The following is a 22,786-nucleotide window of genomic DNA, read 5'->3' on the forward strand; positions in this document are numbered from 1 at the left end:
TTTCTGTAATTATTTCAAATTATTTTATGTTACAAGGCAAATAAATTACTTTAGATTCTTTTTGTATGCTTCTCTGAGTATTCTTGCCTGGAAAATCTCATGGACAGAGGATCCTGTTGGGCTATAGTCCACAGGATCACAAAGAGTTGGGACATGACTTAGCAACTAAACAACAACTGAGTATAATAAATATTGTATGTTGTTTTTAAACATTATTTTCATATTTTCCCAAAAATAATTTGGATGGATTTTTTATACCTTTAGGTTTCTACAAAGCCAAAAGCCTATGCCATAATGTCAAAAAGAATAGACAATTGTGGAATTGTATTTTTACATGAATTCATATTTTATAATGTTACCGTATCAACTATAAACATAAGCCATAGTCAAATCTACTTAGAAAATATCTCTTAAAATTGTGGATCCTATGTAGTTGGAGGAGCAAGAATATTTTAAAAATTATATATCCATACATGCATATTTATTCAACATTGCATTTTAGCAAAATTTTTCAACTGCTTTATGTGAAATACGTAGTGTTCTAGGTGCTGCAATGTTAACAGTGAACATATGTTATAAAGTGCTAATGTTCATGTTAAAACAGGAAAAATTTATGTTTTAGTGGGGTATAAATGTGATGTACACATGTATAAAGCATATAATAAAATGTCAGTGAGTAATAACAGCTATAAAGAAAATCAAAGTAAATGGCTAGAGAATGACAAGGTATGTGGGTAGATACTCATTTGCTATGTTATCTTGTGGAGTTAGATTAGTCCTCTCTGAGGAGGTGGCAGAGACCTAATGAAGTCTCTGTTGGATATCTGGTATTCTAAATGTTTTCTTAATTTCATGAACTCAGAGATATTTTAATAGGAAATCCACCATATTATTTTTAAGCTAAACTCTGTGATAATAAATACTAAATAAAATAGGTAAATATCTAGAAGCTAAGTTCTGCTATAGTTTTCCTTACTTCATGAAATAGATATGTAATAGTATTTTAGTCAAGTGAAATTTAATTTCATCACTGACAATGAAATCAATCTACTTGGAATGAGACATAATAATGGAAGCAAGGGATACGTTGGGAAATCTACCTTTGACCATAGGAATGTTATGATTTAATAAATTACAAAAAATAGTGCACTCAGCAAGGAAGAGAGAAGAGTGGTAGTCACTGAGATTATTTCACACTTACTATATGAAAATCCTTTAATTATAATTTTGGGTTAAAAATAATTGAAGCAAAACTGTCAGGAATAATGAGAGAAATATAAAAAATCTACAATAATAATTGGACATTTTAATACCCTTTCTTTTTCATTTACAGAATAGCTACATGGAAAAATCAATTAAGATGTATATAATTTAAATGAAATTATCAACCTACTTTACCTGATTGATATTTATAAAACACTGTACCTAACTACAGAATATACAGGTTCAAATGCATACAAAACATTAACCAAGGTATCAACAACATTCAAAAGCCTAAAATTTTCCAGAATATATTTTCTGAGCAAAATGAAAGTAAATGAAAAATTAATAAAACTTTTTATAGGTTAATAATGGCCTCATTTATTTGAAATTTTTTAAAATGATCTTTTAGATAACCCCCGGGTTAAATAAGGGAAATTAGAAAACATTTCAAACTGAATTTCAGTAAGAAATTAGCATATAAACATTTGTAAAATGCAGCTAAAGCCTTGCTTAGAGGGGGAAATTATAGATTTAAAATCTAGTATTAGAAGGGAAGAAAGATTTTACATCTACTTTAAACCCAAGTGAAGTAAATACACTTTTTATAAATATATTAAACATAATGTATTACATTTCTGTGTCAATTTTTTATCTGAGGGACACAGATGAGTTAAGAATCTTCCCTGAGGTCACAGAATTAATAGGTGGGAGTGTCAGAATTTGAACTTAACTTGTCTCTATGACTTCCAATCCATCATAACTGTATCATCCTTAATTTTTTTCAATCCTAAGTGATGACAAAAATAAAACGATGGGCATATGAAAGAAATTATTAAGGTGTGTTTTAATGTAGACATGAAGGAAAAAGTTGGCTATTAACTTCATCATACAAAAGAGGTGCTATTTTTTTTTCAACCCAGATATTACCAGTGTGTAAATAACTGGCCAAATTAAGATTCATCTGGCATTATATTTAGTACTTCTTAGAGAGAAAACAATTCCACTAATGGTGCTCTGTTTCATGAGACAAAGAATGAGAAGTAAGGTGGTTTAGATAAGAGGAGGTAGAGCATGTGCATCAGTAAGGGGGGCTAAAATGAGCAGTGCTAAGAACACAAGAAGGCCACGGATAAAGAGAAATAGACAGCCTCAGGGATCCATACACAGGGCTTCGGTCCAGGGGGACATCCTCATTTTATATGTTGACTTCTTCAAAATATGACTTACTCTTGTCTTTTAAAAATAGTCACTTGGTATCATTTTGCCTGTATTCTTTAGTGAGACTAAAAAAATAGTTTTAGTACGTTATAAAAATGTTATGGCAGTTTGGATTAATTTTAACTCTGTGTGACAGGAAACCTTAAATCACTGTAGATTAAATTAAACAGGGGTCTAACGTGGCTTCTGATGGTCTGGCCATCATATTCCAGCAGAAATCAATCGAGAAAGAGGACAAGAAGGGCATTTCCTATCTCTCTAATGTCTAAGGTCATCTTTTGGTCCTTGTTTACACCCTTGACTTGATTCTTCTTGGCTACATTTCAGCCTGTGACCACACATAGCTAAAGGACACTGGCTTTACTTCCAGGCAGGCACAGGAAATGTGTACCTCCTGGCAGGCACAGGCCAGATAAAAATTGGATAGTCTATTATTCTGGAAGAAGGCAAGGACAGGTATGGGGAGTTATCTACTTTCAGTCCAGAGAATTTACATGATTAAAAGTCATATAAGAACACACTGAACACAATGTAGCTATGGTTACCAGATTTTTTTCCCCTGTAAATCATGAATAATCATATTCTTTTGTTTCTATTTTTTATTTATGCAAACAATATTGCCATATCAAATGGAAGAACAAAAATGGCCTAAGATCATTTTCATCATCTATTTTTCTTCCCTCCCTCCACAGGTATCACCACAGTGCTGACTATGACTACTCTGAGTACCATTGCCAGGAAGTCCTTACCTAAGGTTTCTTATGTGACTGCGATGGATCTCTTTGTTTCTGTTTGTTTCATTTTTGTTTTTGCAGCTTTGATGGAGTATGGCACCTTGCATTATTTTACCAGCAACAAAAAAGTTAAGACTACTAGAGAAAAAAAGCCAAAAATCAAGACCTCGGTATGTGAAAAAAAAAAATTATCTCTATAAACAACAACTTACTGTTGGAGATACTCTTTTGAGTTCTCTTGTTATATTTTCTTAGATTGATATAGATGCTAGAAGTACTCTGACAAAAGATAAAAAATACTAAAATGAAACTGAGTACCTAATATTTCCTACTAGCAGAAGTATACTTATATTTTTTCCCTAGAAATTACTTTTGAATCACCTCTGCAAAGAATGGTTATTATGCTGTGAAGTTTTCCACAAGCAGTAAATTCTTTGCCCTAGAAAACTCCTCATTTAAACTCTCTCTTTTAATCTATTTTTGTGACAGGACTTTAATTTCTAATATGGTTGTCCCACAAACCTAATTTTTAGAGATTAATATCCCTCTTTAATGGTGGTATTCAACTGTGTTTGAAAAACACAGCTTTCTATGTCAGAGAAAAGATATCTGTTTGGCTTTTGTACAGATACAGTTGTACTCTCTCACTCCCCCTTCGTAAGCATATGTCTACCTTAACTTATAAAACATTAAGTTTGTTAATTAGAATTAATTCTACTGACTCTAAAATAATTAAGTATTGGATGACTAACTATAATTTCTTTTTATAATGGCATTATAACAACCTTAAAGTAATACTTTTACTGAGTGTGACAGGAACTCCTCTATTTTACATGCATGATTTCATTTATGCTCATAGGCACCTAATAAATACTTTGCACAAAGACAGCCTTAGAAAGTGAAGAATCCAAGACTCAAACCCGGGTCTTTTTTGGTGCCAGAGGTCAAGCTTGTAACCCTTCCTTTATGTTGTCTGTTTTTAAAAGATTCTGAAAAATAAGACACTTCATTGCTAATTTCACTAAATGTTCTCCAAGCAGATTTGTTCCATAATAGCAATATACTTGAAAAGTATATAAAACAGTTATGCATGAGTGGCAAGCTTGTAAACTTACCATGCATGCTTGTGTGCTAAGTTGCTTCAGTGGTGTCTGCCCCTTTGCAACCGTATGGACTGTAGCCAGCCAGGCTCCTCTGTCCATAGGATTCTCCAGGCAAGAACACTGGACTGGGGAATCTTCCTCCAGGGTATCTTCCTGACCCAGGGATTGAACCCAAGTCTCTGTGTCTCATGCTTTGGTGAATGGGTTCTTTACCACTTGCAACACCTGGGAAGCCCAAACTTACCATAGCAGATACATAATGAAGCATGGGATTTTTCAGGTTATGTATTAAATTTGTAAGTTCTAGGATATAATGCTTTTTCTCCTGTCCCTCATTTTTCATCAGTTTGTTTATATAATTTTGCCACGCTTTAAAATTATATTATGTTGTACTCCAAGGACCAAAGCCTTATGTATTTGCTTCCAAATTTCCACAATATTCCAAGGAAGGAGAACACATTGTTGGTGGTCCATGTTTCAGAATTTACGTGGTAAAATTAGCCTGTGATTCTCTCAAATTGATGTCATTTTAGCTTTTTAATAAGATTTACTATGGTCTCTGAATGGACAAAGCATCAGGAGGCAATGACTTCAAGTTTAATACCCATTTGCTATTTTTTTAAGTAAAGAAAAACACAGGTTTTCTACTTTCTTCCTTTAATCCAAGCCAAGAATCCTCTCTGGATTTTCCATTTCATCATTTACTCATCCACAGCTATGCTCAATTACTACCTTGACAATTTTATTTCTGAACATTGTGAATGAAAATGTTTAAAATAAAAATAATTGACATTATAGGATACCAATGTACAGTCTCACAAGGATTCTAGAATTTCATTCTAAGAATATGTGATATAGATACTAATATAGTCTAAGGCTATTGTAGGACTACACATTATCAGTTTGACTCCAGGTCATGTGCTCTCAGTCACCTTACCAGATGCCTCACTCAGGAAGCTGAAACACTGGAGTGCAAGCTTTAAAATTATGATGTTCATATAATTGTTCATTCATCAAATGTTTATCAAGGACACCCAGGTTCTAGGTATTGTTCTAGAACAGTTATTTAAGAAAAAAATTATCTATATGTTGAATATTTATAATATATTACCAAGCCCTAGAAGCCAAATACTAAAGCTGAAAAAGTAGGGAATAAAAAATAAATGAGTGCTTAAAAGCATTAAATTATAAATATCAAAAAGTTAAACATGTAATTGACTACCTAGAGAAGAAATACATTTAGACCTATCTAAAATAAAATTCTATAGTATCTTCTTTCTGTTCAGTTACATGCTTCATTAGCTCTTTCAATACTAAATGACACTTTAAGTGAAAAACTGGATCACTAATCAAAGCTGACTCCCTGCCCAGTTCAGTGTTCAACCATATGGTCTCACTAATCAGGTAAATCAGAACACACTTCTATGAAGAATAGATAGCTCTGTTTGCTGTTGTCTCAAAATGTTCTATTTAAGGGCTTTGTGGAACCTGTGTTTTTCTTCTGTTCCAGCCAGGAGAATCAAAGGCAAGCCTAGACCCAGAAATCTTGCAGCACATTGCCTTTACACCTGTTTCAATAGTTTGTGAGTTTATCTTCCTTTCTCATTCTCTATGTCTCTGTTCTGCCAACACTCTACTTTATTTTATAAGGCCCCAAATTGTGAATAGTTTAAAACCAAGCATTTCCTTTCCTTCACCAAATTATTTATGGCAATGGGCCAGGACCAAAGATCTTGCCTAGAGTCATTGAAAGGTCAACGTGTCTATTTAAATGATACTCAAGGCCATTCTTGAGATCTCTTTGACTGCTTAGCTGAGAATTCCTGAAAAGTTCAATTTATTTTACTTAGGAAGAGATGATGCATGCATTAGTACTAAGTTGCTTCAGTTGTGTCCAACTCTTTGCAACGCTATGGACTGTAGCCATCCAGGCTCCTCTGTCCATGGACTCTTCAGGCAAGAATACTGGAGTCGGTTGCCATGCCCTCCTCCAGGAGAAAGAGATGATACTTGAACACAATAGATTTTTAGCTTCAATGACCTCTCTAAGAAAAGTATAAGTTAATAAAAATGCTTTCTACCTTATTCTCCATGTGATATTATACAATGGACCTCTTCTCTGTTTCTCTTACTCCATCCCCCACCTTCCTTCCTTCTATCTTTTCATCATTCTTTTCATCCTTCTACCATTTTCTTACATCTGTATTTCTTTATTTCTTTCTTATTTATCTTTTATTGTGAATGTCAGTGCCATTTTGACTGGGTCTTTATTACCATAGCTGAGAAAAGAAGAGACACTAAAGGAAAAGGAGAAAAGGAAAGATATACCCATTTGAATGCAGAGTCCCAGAGAATAGCAAGGAGAGATTAGAAAGCCTTTCTTAATGATCAATGCAAAGAAATAGAGAAAAACAATAGAATGGGAAAGACTAGAGATCCCTTCAAGAAAATTAGAGATACCAAGGGAACATTCATGCAAAGATGGGCTCAATAAAGGACAGAAATGGCATGTACCTAACAGAAGAAGAAGATATTAAGAAGAGGTGACAAGAATACACAGAAGAATTATACAAAAAAGATCTTCAAGACCCAGATAACCATGATGGTGTGATCACACATCTAGAGCCAGACATCCTAGAATGTGAAGTCAAATGGGCTTTGGGAAGCATCACTACGAACAAAGCTATGGGAGGTGATGGAATTCCAGTTGAGCTATTTCAAATCCTAAAAGATGATGCTGTGAAAGTGCTGCACTCAATATGCCAGCAAGTTTGGAAAACTCAGCAGTGGCCACAAGACTGGAAAAGGTCAGTTTTCATTCCAATCCGAAAGAAGGGCAATGCCAAAGAATGTTCAAACTACTGCATGATTGCACTCATCTCACTTGCTAGCAAACTAATGCTCAAAATTTTCCAAGCCAGGCTTCAACAGTACATGAACCCAAGTCAATGCTATGGTTTCTCCAGTAGTCATGTATGGATGGGAGAGTTGGACTATAAAGAAAGCTGAGCGCCAGATAATTGATACTTTGTAACCATTGTGTATATTTTTTGGGGCTCCCAAATCACTGCAGATGGTGAATGCAGCCATGAAATTAAAAGATGCTTACTCCTTGGAAGGAAAGTTATGACCAACCTAGATAAGATATTCAAAAGCAGAGACATCACTTTGCCAACAAAGGTCCATCTAGTCAAGGCTATGGTTTTTCCAATAGTCATGTATGGATGTGAGAGTTGGACTGGGAAGAAACCTGACTGCTGAAGAATTGATGCTTTTGAACTATGGTGTTGGAGAAGACTCTTGAGAGTCCCTTGGACTGCAAGGAGATCCAACCAGTCCATTCTAAAGAAGATCAGTCCTGGATGTTCTTTGGAAGGAGTGATGCTAAAGCTAAACTCCAGTACTTTGGCCACCTCATGCGAAGAGTTGACTCATTGGAAAAGACTCTGATGCTGGGAGGGATTGGGGGCAGGAGGAGAAGGAGATGACAGAGGCTGAGATGGCTGGATGGCATCACTGACCCAATGGAGGTGAGTTTGAGTGAACTCTGGGAGTTGGTGATGGACAGGGAGGCCTGGCGTGCTGCAATTCATGGGGTCACAAAGAGTCAGACATGACTGAGCGACTGAACTGAACTATTGTGTTGAAGCTTCTTGAGAGTCCCTTGGATGGAAAAGAGATCCAACCAGTTAATCCTAGAGTAAATCAGTCTTGAATATTCATTGAAAGGACTGTTGTTGAAGCTGAAACTCCAATACTTTGGCCACCTAGTATGAAGAACTGACTCATTTGAAAAGACCCTGATGCTGAGATAAACTGCAGGCAGGAGGAGAAGGGGACAACAGAGGATGAGGTGGTTGGATGGCAACACTGACTGGATGAACATGAGTTTGAGCAATGTCTAGGAGTTGGTGACAGTAGGGAAGCCTGGCCTGCTGTAGTCCCTGGAGTCACAAAGAGTCAGACACTACTGAGCATCTGAACTGAATATATTTTAATAGGATTTTATTTCTATTCATTGAGAATATGATTCAGGTATGTTTGTATCAATATCCATTTTCAGTTAAATCTAGTATACTAAATATACTGAATTATAGAATCAAGATCCCCTATGAAAGAGGTAAAGATCTCAGAAAATCAATGGTAGTAAACAATCCAAATAAAGAGTTGTTCATTTTAAAACTCAAATATTCAGCCCTTTGATGATAAAAATACCAGAAAACTATTTTATACCTATATTAGGAGCCTGGTATACCCATTTAAGGATGGAACTTTCTTATTTGTAATCTCTCAGTTGGTGGAAATGTTAAATGTTTGAAGTTTATTTCACCAACAGTGGACAAGATGGGCTTCCCTAGTGGCTCTGAAGTAAGAATCTCCCTGCTGTGCAGGAAACCCAAGTTAGATCCCTGGGTCAGGAAGATCCTCTGGATAGGAATGGTTGGTTACCCACTTCAGTATTCTTGCCTGGAGAATACATGGACAGAGAAGCCTTGTGGGCTACAGTCCATGGAGTTGCATAGAGTTGGACACAACTGAGTGACTAAGAATGGACAAGACACTATGAAGAGAATAATGACAGAATGTGTTCTCTGCTTTCAGGGCTCTGTAAATCTAGTTGTGGAAAAATGAATTAGAAATATAAACAGAAGATAAGAAATACAGTACAAATAACAGTCCAATGTAAAAATCGAAAGTAAACAAAGACACTGTAAGGAAGTATAAGTTAGATAACTGGTTTCAAATACCTTTTCAGCAGCAAAATATTTTCTACGACATATATAAGTTAAGCATATTTGAAGATGTTCTTACTGAAATAGAGATAGCCACCACGGAGTCCAAACTAAGTGGCCTGTCTCATGCACAGAAGGAATCCTGAGACATTATGTAATGTAGTTTGTAAAACACTAACAAGCACATAGTGTTGAGAAGGAGCTATACCATTGTGAGTGACAGTGTAGTGGGTGGGCTTCTCTCATTTCACTGTAAATAATTTATTCAAAGTGTATGTAAACTAATTCTTCCAAGTGGGAATTTGATAGAGAAAACTACAAAGAAAGCATGACATCTTTGAAGTAGTTCTCTGAAGAATAAATTGCAGTTTTCAGGAAACAAATTAGTAAGAACATTTGAGAGAAGGAACCATGTAATCCAGGTTGAGGTTTACATATAAGAATAAAAAGTAGACTGGTGTGTTTCTCAAGCTCTTTGTCTAATGCAATAACCACTAGCTAGGTTGATTTAAATTAACTAAAAACAACCAAAAATTTAAAATGTAAATCTTAGTAGCAGTGGTCACATTTCAAGTGCTTAATAGCCACATGTAACTAGTAGAAACTTCTGGACAATGCTGGTTTAAAAATAGGAATCTTAGGAAAGAAATTAAGCCAAGTTGGGGATAGAAAAGTTGTTTATTGCCAAGATGTTGAAGTCTCCAGCACAGGGTTAAGAAATTTAGATTTTGCCCTGTCAGCACTGATAAGCTATGAATGTTTTCAAAAAGATGGCATATTTGTTTCTGTATTTTTGAAAGACAATTTTAAGTAGCATGGAATGCTTTTGAATTACCAAAGAAGCAAGGAGATAAAGACTACTGCAAAAGTTCAAGATGTAATATATTACTGAGAATGTCACTAGAATATAAGAGTGGAAATACAGTGTGAAAGGTATTTGTGTGTGTGTGTATTTGTTTTGGCCACAGTACCCAACCCACAGCCCATTCTTCAGCTAATATATATCATATCTTTATAAATAAGCAATCCTCTACCTTTTAGAGCACAAAAATAATGAAAAGCTGTATCAATACACAGTTTCACCAATTATAAACTTTCTTTCCTATAATGGTATTCGGCAAAGCTCCCAGAAATGATTATTTGATATTGGTGAAATCTGAAATACAGTAAAGAAGCTTACTTGCGTATGGTTGAAACAAATGAACAAATCAAACAATGTATAAATGTACAAGTGAAAAAACAGTTCTCTGCTTATCAGCCTTGGTCTCAACCCTCAGAATTAGGTTTATTTGTTTGTTTTTTTAACTTTCTATTTTGTACTTTCCTCTGATAATTATTTACATTAACTTCTATGTTCTTGAAGTACCAAGATTGACAACTCTGACGAAAATCTACCTCACATCTATTTTAACACTAATATAGTTTCATAATATTTGAAATTTTGACTGATAATTAACTAAGTATTCTCATGTGTAACTTTTTGATGAAAAATTAATAATAGTGATACTAGTCAATATTTCACTAGGTCAATATTCAATATTAGGTCAATAACATGACCTAATAATGTCTGCAATGTCTGCTAATTGCTAATACTAAATATTATCAATGGTAGTAGTATATGATCTAAATAGTAAGTATTGGCCTTGGTGCTTAAAGTATATTTTGTATATTAACTATATGATTAAACTATTAGTAATAGAGTATTTAGTATATAACCAGATACATATGTATCTTTAATAGAATGGGATTGATTTCTCAAAATGTTAAGTTCAGCTATATTCTTAATGATTTTTTTGAAATAACAAAAAGATGGTATATTCTCAAAACTACATCATTTGAAGTAAAAGAAAATTCTATTTGATTGTTGTTTTCTTTATATTATTTAAACAGGTCTATTTTATTTTCTCAATGTTTGTTATTTTGGGTGGACATCAGGATCTTTATTTGAGAAATTATAAGGTAGGCTATGCAGTTGTACTTCAGATAAATAAAGTTTATAATGTTTATACTTTTCCAATTCATATTTCAGTGGTTCCAGATTACAAATCTGTATATCACAAATATTTTATTTTGCTGATACTGTATCAACTCTTTAGTTATTTTTCTTAGCACATACAAAATTCACTTCAAGTCACGTTCATCATTCAATGAAGTACAGTTTCAATTTATGATTAGTGGCATTTTGAGGGAGATAGCAGGAAACTAGAAAACCATCAATCTGAAGTGTCTCTGCAATAGATGTTCTCCATGATTTTGGCCACCAGGGATTGGTTCATATTTTAAGTGAAACATTTGCAGTTTTCCTCCATTTTTGTGCACTTTTATGTTTGATCATCCTTCTCATACAAAATTGATATCTTCCAACAAACACACTGTCTCCATTTATGGCAGTTCTGAGTGATAAAGGGAATGTGCTTTATGTCTTATAGCCTTGAAATTGCATACTAAAAATCTTATCTTTTAACCACTTTCACTCTGATTAACATTGGAACATATGCTATTTAAGTATCAAGTGATAAGAAAATTAATACAAATTTGTCTCAATTTTTTACATAAGTTAGTGCTCCACTAAAATTTAGGAGTCTAGTCAAGTATGCCCAAGTATCAATCTCAGAAGATCATCATTAACATATAATAATATATTGCTTCTGTTTTTCATGATACGTGTGCACAAGTTCAGTCACACATTTATTTGTTTTTAGGGCATTGTTTATCTTTGGACTGCACAATTTGTTTCTAATATGGATAGTATACTTTGTGTGATGGATTTATCTTTTAAAAACATCATTAAATGTGATTATTTTCTTTTTGTATCTACTGAATGTTTAATATTTATTGGTTCAGATTCTATGTTTATTTTAGAAATAAAGTGGATTTGAATATAGGTCCAAATGTTTTTAAATTCTCATTTGTCTGCTTAATTTTCTACATCTTTCTCATTCCATGTTTAATTTTCATAGTTTTGAGATTTATTTCAGAATTTAGGATGAAAATTTTTTATAAACATTTTCATTCAAATTTAAAATCAGGATAAAACAATTGTTATAATGTCAGCATTGTATTCAGTGTTTACAAAATAAAACCACTGATTATATTATATTGTGAGATTCACAGTAAAATAACCCCTGAAATATGTGGATGTCCTGAAGAATAAGGGTTACTAAAGATGGCAATTTTCATTCATAATTTACCTGCCATTTTATTTAAGCATTCATTAATGTAATTCTTCCCCAGCTATGGGGAGGACTGGAATGAGACGGATTGTGGTAGAATGAGCAAAATTTTGAATATCAGTTGTTTCCAGGCTGAGTTTTTAACTCTTTGTGCTTATCCACAACTCCAGACCTCAAATATTTTTTATTAATTTACACCTTCTTAAAATTTTCTGCTTTATCAAAATCAGATACTAACAATCTTGTATTTTAACCACTTTCACTCTGATTAACATTGGAACATATGCTATATAGGTATTAAGTGGTAAGAAAATTAATACCAACTTGTCAATCTTTATTATTTGTTCTCATTATGACTAAAATACAGTACAGAATATAACCACAGCAAACCAACATGTTTATAGTATTGTAAATATTTTACTGTAAAATATCATAGAAAATATAGTTTATCCTCATTTTAGAATTAGATTCATGGTCAAAAATAATTTAGTAGATCATCTTTTTAAAGGTATAAAATATATTTCATTTTTTAATGTCTTTTTCCTTCAAAATCTTTGGAATATAAAATAATATTGGTATATGCTACAAGGTAAATTATAGTCTAAAAAAGATGTTAGGATTGAATATTTGTTTTATTTTTGCAAAATATGATTTTTTTTTACTGCATATCACTCTTAGAGTTTACCTTGAGGGGACATATTAATCTTTTTTATGCTATTTTTTTTCTCAACACTCATTTATTATCTTACTCAGATGTCCTCTGGACTCCATCCTGGATCTACTCTGATTCCAATGAATAGCCTTTCTCTGCCACAAGGAGAAGATGATTATGGCTACCAGTGTTTGGAGGGCAAAGATTGTGCCAGCTTCTTCTGTTGCTTTGAAGACTGCAGAACAGGATCGTGGAGGGAAGGGAGGATACACATACGCATTGCCAAAATTGATTCCTATTCTCGAATATTTTTCCCAACAGCTTTTGCCCTGTTCAATCTGGTTTATTGGGTTGGCTATCTTTACTTATAAATTCTACTTACTAGGAAAAATGAAAAAGAAGTCTGACTAAATCCAATATAATCTACTGTCCTTCAATACTGCATGAAGTTTGAATTCAAAATGCAGAGAAACCAATGGTTTAAATGTGAATAGTTATTTTACCTATTTTATGGCTTTCATAGGTAAATACAGTAGCAGCTTTCAGTTTAATGTACTTTATAAAAAGCAGATTATTGCAAAATTCAGTCTATTAAAATAGTATTGTATATTTGTACTTTAATTTTCTTTATTTTTGCATATATCCTATTAGGAGTTTGAATTTATGAGTTCTGTGATTCATATTTTAAAGATGGAATAATTTATTACAAATTTTATTTAAATTTAACCAATCATTTGTAATGGTAGCCTAATCTAATGCCTAATAATATGTAATCTGTTTTTGCCTAGAAAATATTGTTAATTTGATTTTTTTTTTTGCTTTTTATATTTATGCTTTGTTTGGAATAGAACTAGTTGAAAACAGTAAACCATGATTTCATTGGGTTGATTTCTAAGAAGCTTTACTCCTCCAAACAAATTAATTTTACAATTTTTATTTTTTAAAGAAGAAAAAGCCAATTTTTAGCTTACCTTTAATCTAGTTCATTTCCTGATGAAATATTTAGGTTTGGTGGCTTGCAAACTAGGATGGAAACTGTCAAAGACACTTAAATACAAGGTGAAAAGAAATGAAAAATATTACATTTAACCATTTTATTCTCTGTTTCATGGCATTTATGAAGAACAAAGAGATTAATACTGAAATGTTTAGATCTACCAACCTGAAATTAAATGACTTTTTCTTAACCTTCTACAAAAGTGCTATATTCCTTAAATTAACGACAACTAACATTGAGGAACAGGGCTTGTATTTACTCATGTGGCTAAAGAATATTATCCAGCAAATGATTTGAAATTCAATTTGAGGATATTGTCTTAAGTACATTCTATTAACATTTTTCAGACCAATAATATTCTGGAAAAACAGTTTCAGGCCTGTGTTGCATATCATCTTTTCCAGTTCCTAAATTTCAACTTGGGCAGGTTTATGAGTTTGTTATAAATTGTAATGACATTCTCTTTTTTAGAAAATGTGAGCAGGCACAGAAATTATATTAAAGGTGAAATTCTGTTAGAGGTACCTCTAATGAAAATGAGTGTATGGAACTCTCAATTCTGAGAGACAGGAACAAAAATAATCTTACTATAGTTTAGAGCCTGTTGGTTAATAGTTTCCAAATGTCTGTTTTGTTAAGAGATGAGTTAAACTCAGGCTTTAATTACTATATTCCTGTAACTAGTTTGGCATATCAATTATTTATAAGAACTCCCTATTCATTCACCATCACCTAATCATTTGGAAAATCACCAGGGTGATCTTGAGGGGTAGCCTTTAAAAATTGGTTCCATTGTCAACAGCAACCATCAGGACAAAGTGTTTTATGGTCCTGACCCATCTTATGGTATGTGGAGGAAGCTATCCCTTGTGCACTTGACACCATGTGGTTAATGAATACATGATTATGCTCTGGCATGGTATTACTTAGGTTTTTAGAATATATAGGGTTTTTTTCAGTCTAGTATATTTCATTTTGTATCACCAGCCTACATCTAAATTTTTTCACTTTGCTTATAAATCTTGGGGAAAAGTAACCATGAATTAAGTGATATTGCCCAAATATCCACCGACACTGCTTTTTTTGAATGGAGAGCCAAATTAAACTTTGGCCATGTATATATTCACTTACAAAGTGCTCATGCTTTCATTTTTATAACATTGCATATTGACGGATATTCTTAAAGTAAGCATTCATTTAAAGATAAATGAAAAATGAAGTACCAATGAAGAATAAATCATTTCACTAAAATGTATCATGGGTATTTCCATGTTTTAAGCTCTGGCCTGCTCATTATCATGGGGGCAGTTTTAATTCTGCTGTTCTTTCAAGTCTATCTGAGCATGACCATACTTCAAAATTCTTAAAAATTAATATGAACAACTTTGCTTTTCTCAAAGTGTTCCATTAACTTGACTTCACTATTAACAATTTTCACATTGTGAATAAGAGAAAATAAAATATGATAAAAATTAGATAAAAATACGACAGATACTTTTCTATGTACATTCATTGTATATACCATCAAGACATGTGATTTGTTTTCAAAGCCAGTGGTATTCTGAGAAGTTCTATTTAAACATGCATATCAGAAAAGGAAGTGTGTACAAATTTTATTCTTTTTAAAAATGAGAGTGAAAAGAAGATGCAATTAGATTATTTTTAAAGAAATCAAGGAAATCTTACTTTAAAAGGAAATGCAGTCTAAACCCCGTTTCTCTCTTCTTTCAAGTATTAGCTTTATTATCTTAAGAAAGAATTCTTAAAAAAAAAAAATTCCTCCTCTTTCTCCAGGTGACTTACATCTTGATTTTATTGGATTCTCTGGTACTTGTGTTTTCTGACTGTTTAAATATACACCGAATAACATACACCAAAAAAAAAAAAAAAAAAAGATATAGATAGAGAAAGGATAATTGGACCAGAGGGACTTAAAATAATTTGGAGAAGTGTTAATTCACATAGCACTATCCTCTAAATATGTTACCAGGATCTAGAAGTATTGAAAAGGAAAGTCGTGACTAGGATGATTTTATTCTCTTGGATTTATGGGTGCATGAAAATATTTCATCTATTTTTGAACTGCATAGATAGACTCAATTGAAATCAAATTCCTAAAATTTCAAGTCATTTCTGAAAAAAAAAAAAAAAAGAACTTAGATTTTCTGAGAATTCAGTAGGGAAAGAGCATAATTCAAGAGTAAATCTAGCTATATAGAAGGTGTTTAATATAAGCAGAAATTAGACAATTCATTGGATACATTATATTTTAAAGACATAGATTTCATTAAGGAGTTTTTAAAACTTATTAACTTTAGGTTAAAGTACAATAAATATGGGGGAAAGAAATGGCAACCCACTCCCATGTTCTTGCCAGGAGAATCCTAGGGACAGTGGAGCCTGGTGGGCTGCCATCTATGGGGTCGCACAGAGTCTGACGCGACTGAAGCAACTTAGCAGCAGCAGCAGCAGCAGGTGGCTTACATGGTAAAGAATCTGCCTGCAATGAGGTAGACTCAGGTTCATTCCCCATTGCAGGCAGGGGTTGGGAAGATCCCCTGGAGAAGGGAATAGCTTCAGTATTTCAGTATACTGAAATATACTGAACCCCCTTCAGTATTCTTGCCTGGAGTATTCCATGGACATAGGAAACTGGCAGCCTATGGTTGATGGGGTCACAGAGTCAGACACGACTGAGCGACTAGCATTGCACTTCTCACAATAAATGTGGGTAAATATAGAAACAACCCCCAGGGTTTTTTCCCCCTTTAGTGTGTTCCCATATTCTGATATTAAATTTAATCATAAAATATCTTATATTTCAGCTTAATAACAAGACCCATATTGAGAGCTACATCCTTTCTAAGGATTCAACATCAAAAATAATGATTGACAGGACTCCCATATCAAGGGCCCATAACTGTAAGATGTGAAATTGTATTTCAAGTCAAGTGTGTTGTGAAGAAAGGCATCTCGTACTTTGATTATGCAAGAGATTTAGATCAGATGATATGTTTGAGTTTAAAATTTAAATTGATTACCAATAATTGAATAAATGCATAATAAATAAACAAACACATGTATAAAATCATCGGTTTATTTTTTGTTGCTCAGTCATTTGGTCATGTCTGAGTCTTTATGACCCCATCAACTGTAGCCCACCAGACTCCTCTATCCATGGGATTTTTCAGGCAAGAATACTGGAACAGGTTGTCATTTCTTCCTCCAGATCTGTCTGATTCAGGGACTGTGCCTGTGCCCCCTGTGTCTCCTGCATTGGCAGGCAGATTCTTTACCACTGAACCACCTGGGAAGTTCCCAAAGTTTTATACCAGTGCTTATTTTCACTCTTGAAAAATTCAGCAAGATACCACATTTGCAATTACAATATTCCATTGATCTTAGTGCTGGAGTTTAAGTGAAGTGGTTCCATAGACCTTTAATGATTTAGCATTTGTCCCAAGAATAACATTTTGAAAATAATTTCTGACCAAGCTATTTTTCTTTACATCATCAAATTTATGTAACTCTGTCACACCAAACAAAGTCCAGACTTACCTGCTATTGTTTCTATTGGTCATCATGGTTTTTGCTGCTGTAGAGCCCTTGACAAAGCATAGTAAACTTTACCATAGTAAAGTCCATTTACTTTACTTTTAGTTTACCATAGTAAAGTCCATTCCCAACCTTCTAACAAAATTTTCTAAATGTTGTTTCCAGACACTATTGACCACACTACTCTAGTCAATGTAAGGTCAGGTCTGCTTTTCTTGTGTTTTCATTTTGAAAAGAACCTAACTTAATTCAAATATTTATGCAGTACTTCCTATGTATAAGGTAATGAGGTACAAGAGGGAATATAAAAATGAACTTTCCTTAGGAAAATTATCATATCATCAGAAGATGAGTTATATAATCTAAGGGAGGGAGGGTAACTCTGAGAAAATTTCTTGGAGAATATGTGCTTAGAAATGGGAGTTTGAGAATTCAATATGTCAATAGGTGAGGTTAATAGAGAACACATTTTCCAGTTGAGTAAACATCTTGAATAAAGAAGCAGAATCAAATAAAAGTTTGCTTTTATTTGGGTACACATAAAAGTTCGTTTTAATTGAAGGTTAAAATTCATACAGGGACAAGCAAAGATGAGGCTAGATAGATAGGTCTAGCCCCATGATAGAGAGGCAAGAATACAAATTTCAGAGGGCTGGGTGATACGAGCCTAGCATGCTGCAGTCTATTGGGTTGCAAAGAGTCAGACATGACTGAGCTACTGAACTTAACTGGGTGATACCAATTCTTGAGGAGTTTATGATGTTACGTGAGTACAGAAGCATCATTATTAATATCATAAAAGTTTCATCCTACTGGTGTGTGATGCTTAGAATAAGAAAAACCAGTTAGGAAGCTTCTACTATAATACATGGAAGGAGAGAGAATGAAGGTCAGTATGCTAGGAATAGAAATTCAGTGGAGTAGGGGGAAAGATAGATCCTGAAATAAAAGGAAAAAAAATGGCAAACAAGAAGCTGTGATTAACAGACAATATTAACTAAGTGACGTGCTGTGGGTAGGAAAGGGGATCCTGTATTGCATAGTAGGTATGTGAGTGTAAACTGACAGTAAAACATTACAAGGTAATTTTGGATGTATTATGATCTTGTTGTTACTTGTAACATTTTAATCAAATGCTTATTTTTCCTACTGATCTAAGTTTTTCCCACATTAGGGATGGCAAAAAAGAATAATCTCCTGAAGTACAATCTGTCCAAATTATTATTATTTTGTAAAAATCTGTTCCTTCACTGAAAGGGCTTTCTCTTCAAGTAACTTTCTCTTCTTTCTAACTAAGGAAAAATACTATATTTGGACAAAGAGAGGAAGGAAGGAGAAGCGTGAGTAGAAATAAGTGGCTGAGTGACCAGACAGATCCAGGAAGTTGATTTCTGAATCTCAAACAATTTCTGAAATATTTGTCTCAAAATAAATTATTGTTGGACAATGGAATGTACCTGGTACCTTTGAATCTGTGAATAGTTAAGATGAGCCTGTGATAACTATAATGCAGTTAAGCTGAAAAGAGTTACTAATTAAAAGACTTTTAAGTATAGAGGATTTAAATGTAAATGGTTTGGATCTTGATAAACCGCTGTAATAACAGTTATTTGTGTCCATACATAGTCACTTTGTATAATAAAATTTTATGGCTTGTGATTGCAATGGCTTCTGTTGTCAGCTTCTGACATCATTTTGGGGAGCATTCTGTGAGTGTGTGCCAAAAGTATCTCAGTTTATCAGCCTTCTGTCCTTTAATGATTCTAAGTGCAAATAAATGCAGTAACTTATTATGAAACAAAAAGTTACATTCTCTTACAGTGGGTCTTTTTTGCAGTTTTCATACAGATAGGTCACTTTTTTGGTTCTGAATCTGTAATTATGATTTTAGCATAGAAGTTAATTTCTGATAATGTTATTTCTCATTTTTTCCAATTAAGGAAATAAATTTAAGAGTTTCTCTTTGACACAGAGATCAGAAAATGAATTAAGCTAAATGAACTAAAAGCTTAGGCAAAGATAGTTAATGTTTATGCATGATTCTCACTGCAAAGACAATGAATCTCTGGATTATTTTAACAACCTGTGATTTCATCTTAATCAAAACAGCCAGATAGTATTCCCCACATGAATCAATGAGAACAATATATATTAGCTAGGATTAATACCCAGGCCATTCCAAATACCCTGATATGAAAATGTATTATTTCATTTGAGGAAACAGCTAGTGAAGGAACATTCTCTACCACTAAAATATAGTACTTTAAAAAACGGAGGAGGGGAGTTTGTGATTCTTCTTTAACGTCCAATGCTGTTTCTATAAAAAACTGAATAAGATGTGGGAGGTTTTAGCGTTTTCTGAGCACTTGCCATGTGTCTAAAACTTTAAGTGCATTATATATGAATAGCCTAGTCTTCAAAGTAAAGAGCTATATGTAACAGATGGAAAAATTGAGGATCAATATGTTAAATGCATTCTCTAAGCTCACATACCTAAAGAAACATATGTACCTTAAGTTGTACAGATGCTTCTCTTTCAATTACAAGGAACTACTCTGATGACAACATAATTGTTCATATTTCAACATTAGAACAAGATTGCTTTCCTAAAGAGGCATTTCAACTTAAGAAAAAAACATCTACTCAATTGTGTTTGAGGCACAGAAATCCTATATTATTCAGTAAGAACATAATCTTTATCTAATGTGGACTTAATGTCAGCTGATACATTTTAAACAGGTGCTAAAAGTGATCTAAAAATTTACCCTGATATCTAATCAAATATAATACAGACTGCACAGCATGCCTCAGAGATACTGTGGGTTCAGTTTTACACCACTGCAATAAAGTGAATATCGCAATAAAATGAGCCACATAAACTTTTTGGTTTCCCAATACAGTTAATAGTGAGCTTATATTTACAGTACACTGTAGTCTATTAAGTGTACAATAGTTTTGTTTATTAAAAAAGGTATATACCTTAACTTAAAAATATTGCTGAAAAATACTAATCATCATCTGAGCCTTCAGCAAGTCATAATCTTTTTCCTGGTGGAGAGTCTTACCTAGATGTTAATGGCCGCTGACTGAACTGGTGGGTGTTTAATAAAGATTGGGTGGCTGCAGCAATTTCTTAAAGTAAGACAAAAAATGGAGTTCCCCATATCAACTTACTCTTCAAGAATTATATTTCTGTAGTTCAGTTCAGTTCAGTTCAGTCGCTCAGTTGTGTCAGACTCTGTGACTCCATGAATTGCAGCACGCCAGGCCTCCCTGTCCATCACCAACTCCCGGAGTTCACTCAAACTCATGTCCATTGAGTCAGTGATGCCATCCAGCCATCTCAGCCTCTGTCGTTCCCTTCTCCTCCTGCCCCCAAAACCTCACAGCATCAGGGTCTTTTCCAATGAGTCAACTCTTCGCATGAGGTGGCCAAAGTATTGGAGTTTCAGCTTCAGCATCAAGTCCTTCCAATGAACACCCAGGACTGATCTCCTTTAGGATGGACTGATTGGATCTCCTTGCAGTCCAAGGGACTCTCAAGAGTCTTCTCCAACACCACAGTTCAGAAGCATCAATTCTTCGGTGCTCAGCTTTCTTCACAGTCCAACTCTCATATCCATACATGACCACTGGAAAAACCATAACCTTGACTAGACGGACCTTTGTTGGCAAAGTAATGTCTCTGCTTTTGAATATGCTATCTAGGTTGGTCATAACTTTCCTTCCAAGGAGTAAGCATCTTTTACTTTCATGGCTATAGTCACCATTTGCAGTGATTTTGGAGCCCAGAAAAATAAAGTCTGACACTGTTTCCACTGTTTTCCCATCTATTTCCCATGAAGTGATGGGACCAAATGCCATGATCTTCATTTTCTGAGTGTTGAGCTTTAAGCCAACTTTTGCACTCTCCTTTTTCACTTTCATCAAGAGGCTTTTGAGTTCCTCTTCACTTTCTGCCATAAGGGTGGTGTCATCTGCATATCTGAAGTTATTAATATTTCTCCCAGCAATCTTGATTCCAGCTTGTGCTTCTTCCAGCCCAGCATTCCTCATGATGTACTCTGCATATAAGTTAAATAAGCAGGGTAGGGAGTGCTATTTGATAGCTTTTTAGACACAGAAGAAGACCATCATTCAAAATTGAAGTTAATCTTTCAAACCCTACCTTTGCTTTGTCAACTAGGTTTATGTAATATTCTCAGTTTTTTGTTATCATTTCAACAATCAAGTTTGCCACCTTATATGAGATGTTTTGTGGCACCACCAAATAATTATAAGAGTAACAGTAAAGATCACTGATCACAGATTACCAAAAGAAACAGTGGAAAGTTTCAAAATATTGAGAGAATTACCAAAACGTGTCACAGAAATAGGATGAGCAAATACAGTTGGAAAAATTTGCACCAACAGACTTGTTTGACCCAGGGTTGCCACCAATCTTCAATTTGTAAACAATACAAGATCGACAAAACACAATAAAATGAGCTATGCCTACATTTACCTTTTAGAAAAGAAGGTGGCACTCTATCACAGCACTAGGTATTGGTTCACAGCCATACCCCTTCATTTATGTGTTGTCTGGGGCTGTTTTTCCACTGTATTGTCAGAATTGAGTAGTGATGTGTGTGCATACGTGTTAAGAGTTTCAGTTGTGTCCAGCTCTTTGCAAACCTTTGGGCTGTAGTTCACCAGGCTCCTCTGTCTATGAGATTCTCAAGAATACTGAAATAGGTTGCCATACTGTCCTCCTCCAAGGGATCTTTCCAACCCAGCGGTCAAACCCACAGCCCTTATATGTCTCCTGCACTGGCAGGTGGGAAGCCCAGTTGAGTAGGTACCAGAGATCAAGTGGTCCATAAAGCCTCAATATTTACCCTCAGGCACTTTACAGAAAAAATTTGCCTCCTTTTTTTGAAATAACTTTATTGGGCTATTTAAAAGGCACCACATGTTTTTAAATGCATTTTCTTAATTTTTAAAAAATACTGCATTGGCCAAAAAGTTTGTGTGAGTTTTTCCATAAGATATTACAGAAAAATCTGAATGAGGTTTTTGGCCAACCCAATAATGCAATTCATTGCTCTTCACTGTACTTTACAGTCTCAATTCCTCTCAGAGACATTAATCACAGCTATGATCTTTTTTTTTAATCTGCTTAAAAAACTGTTGTGAATCTGTTTTATTAATTCAAATGCATGCTTCATAATTATTTCAATGTTTTCTGAAGTAGATAAAGTAGATTAATCTAGAGAGAAGAGTGCTGCTACCACTAAAATTGACACATGATGCTTTAAGTAAAAGAAAAGTGATAAATGCAACTACTAAAGTAATTGTAATATTTTCCCCCTTTAGACAGCATAAAGTATGTTTATTCATTAAAGCTGTTTTTGCCAATGTATTATCTTGCTTTTAACA

General features: G+C 34.0%; 1 protein-coding gene across 2 annotated transcripts in view; it reads left to right on the top strand.

Moving 5' to 3' along the window:
• GABRG1 (gamma-aminobutyric acid type A receptor subunit gamma1) overlaps positions 1 to 19,176 on the top strand; it is a 92,982-nt gene extending 73,806 nt beyond the window's left edge. Inside the window, exons 8-10 of one of the 2 annotated variants that reach the window (XM_045166296.1) lie at positions 3,114 to 3,325; positions 10,882 to 10,950; positions 12,918 to 19,176. In XM_045166296.1, the coding sequence (XP_045022231.1) occupies positions 3,114 to 3,325; positions 10,882 to 10,950; positions 12,918 to 13,187 (551 nt within the window). In that variant the 3' untranslated portion in view covers positions 13,188 to 19,176. The remainder of the gene's footprint in view (positions 1 to 3,113; positions 3,326 to 10,881; positions 10,951 to 12,917) is intronic. The other variant, XM_006056285.4, reaches the window with a different exon arrangement.
• Positions 19,177 to 22,786: the final 3,610 nt, after the last annotated feature.

The sequence above is a fragment of the Bubalus bubalis genome, chromosome 7, assembly GCF_019923935.1.
Source record: "Bubalus bubalis isolate 160015118507 breed Murrah chromosome 7, NDDB_SH_1, whole genome shotgun sequence".
NCBI lineage: Eukaryota > Metazoa > Chordata > Mammalia > Artiodactyla > Bovidae > Bubalus > Bubalus bubalis.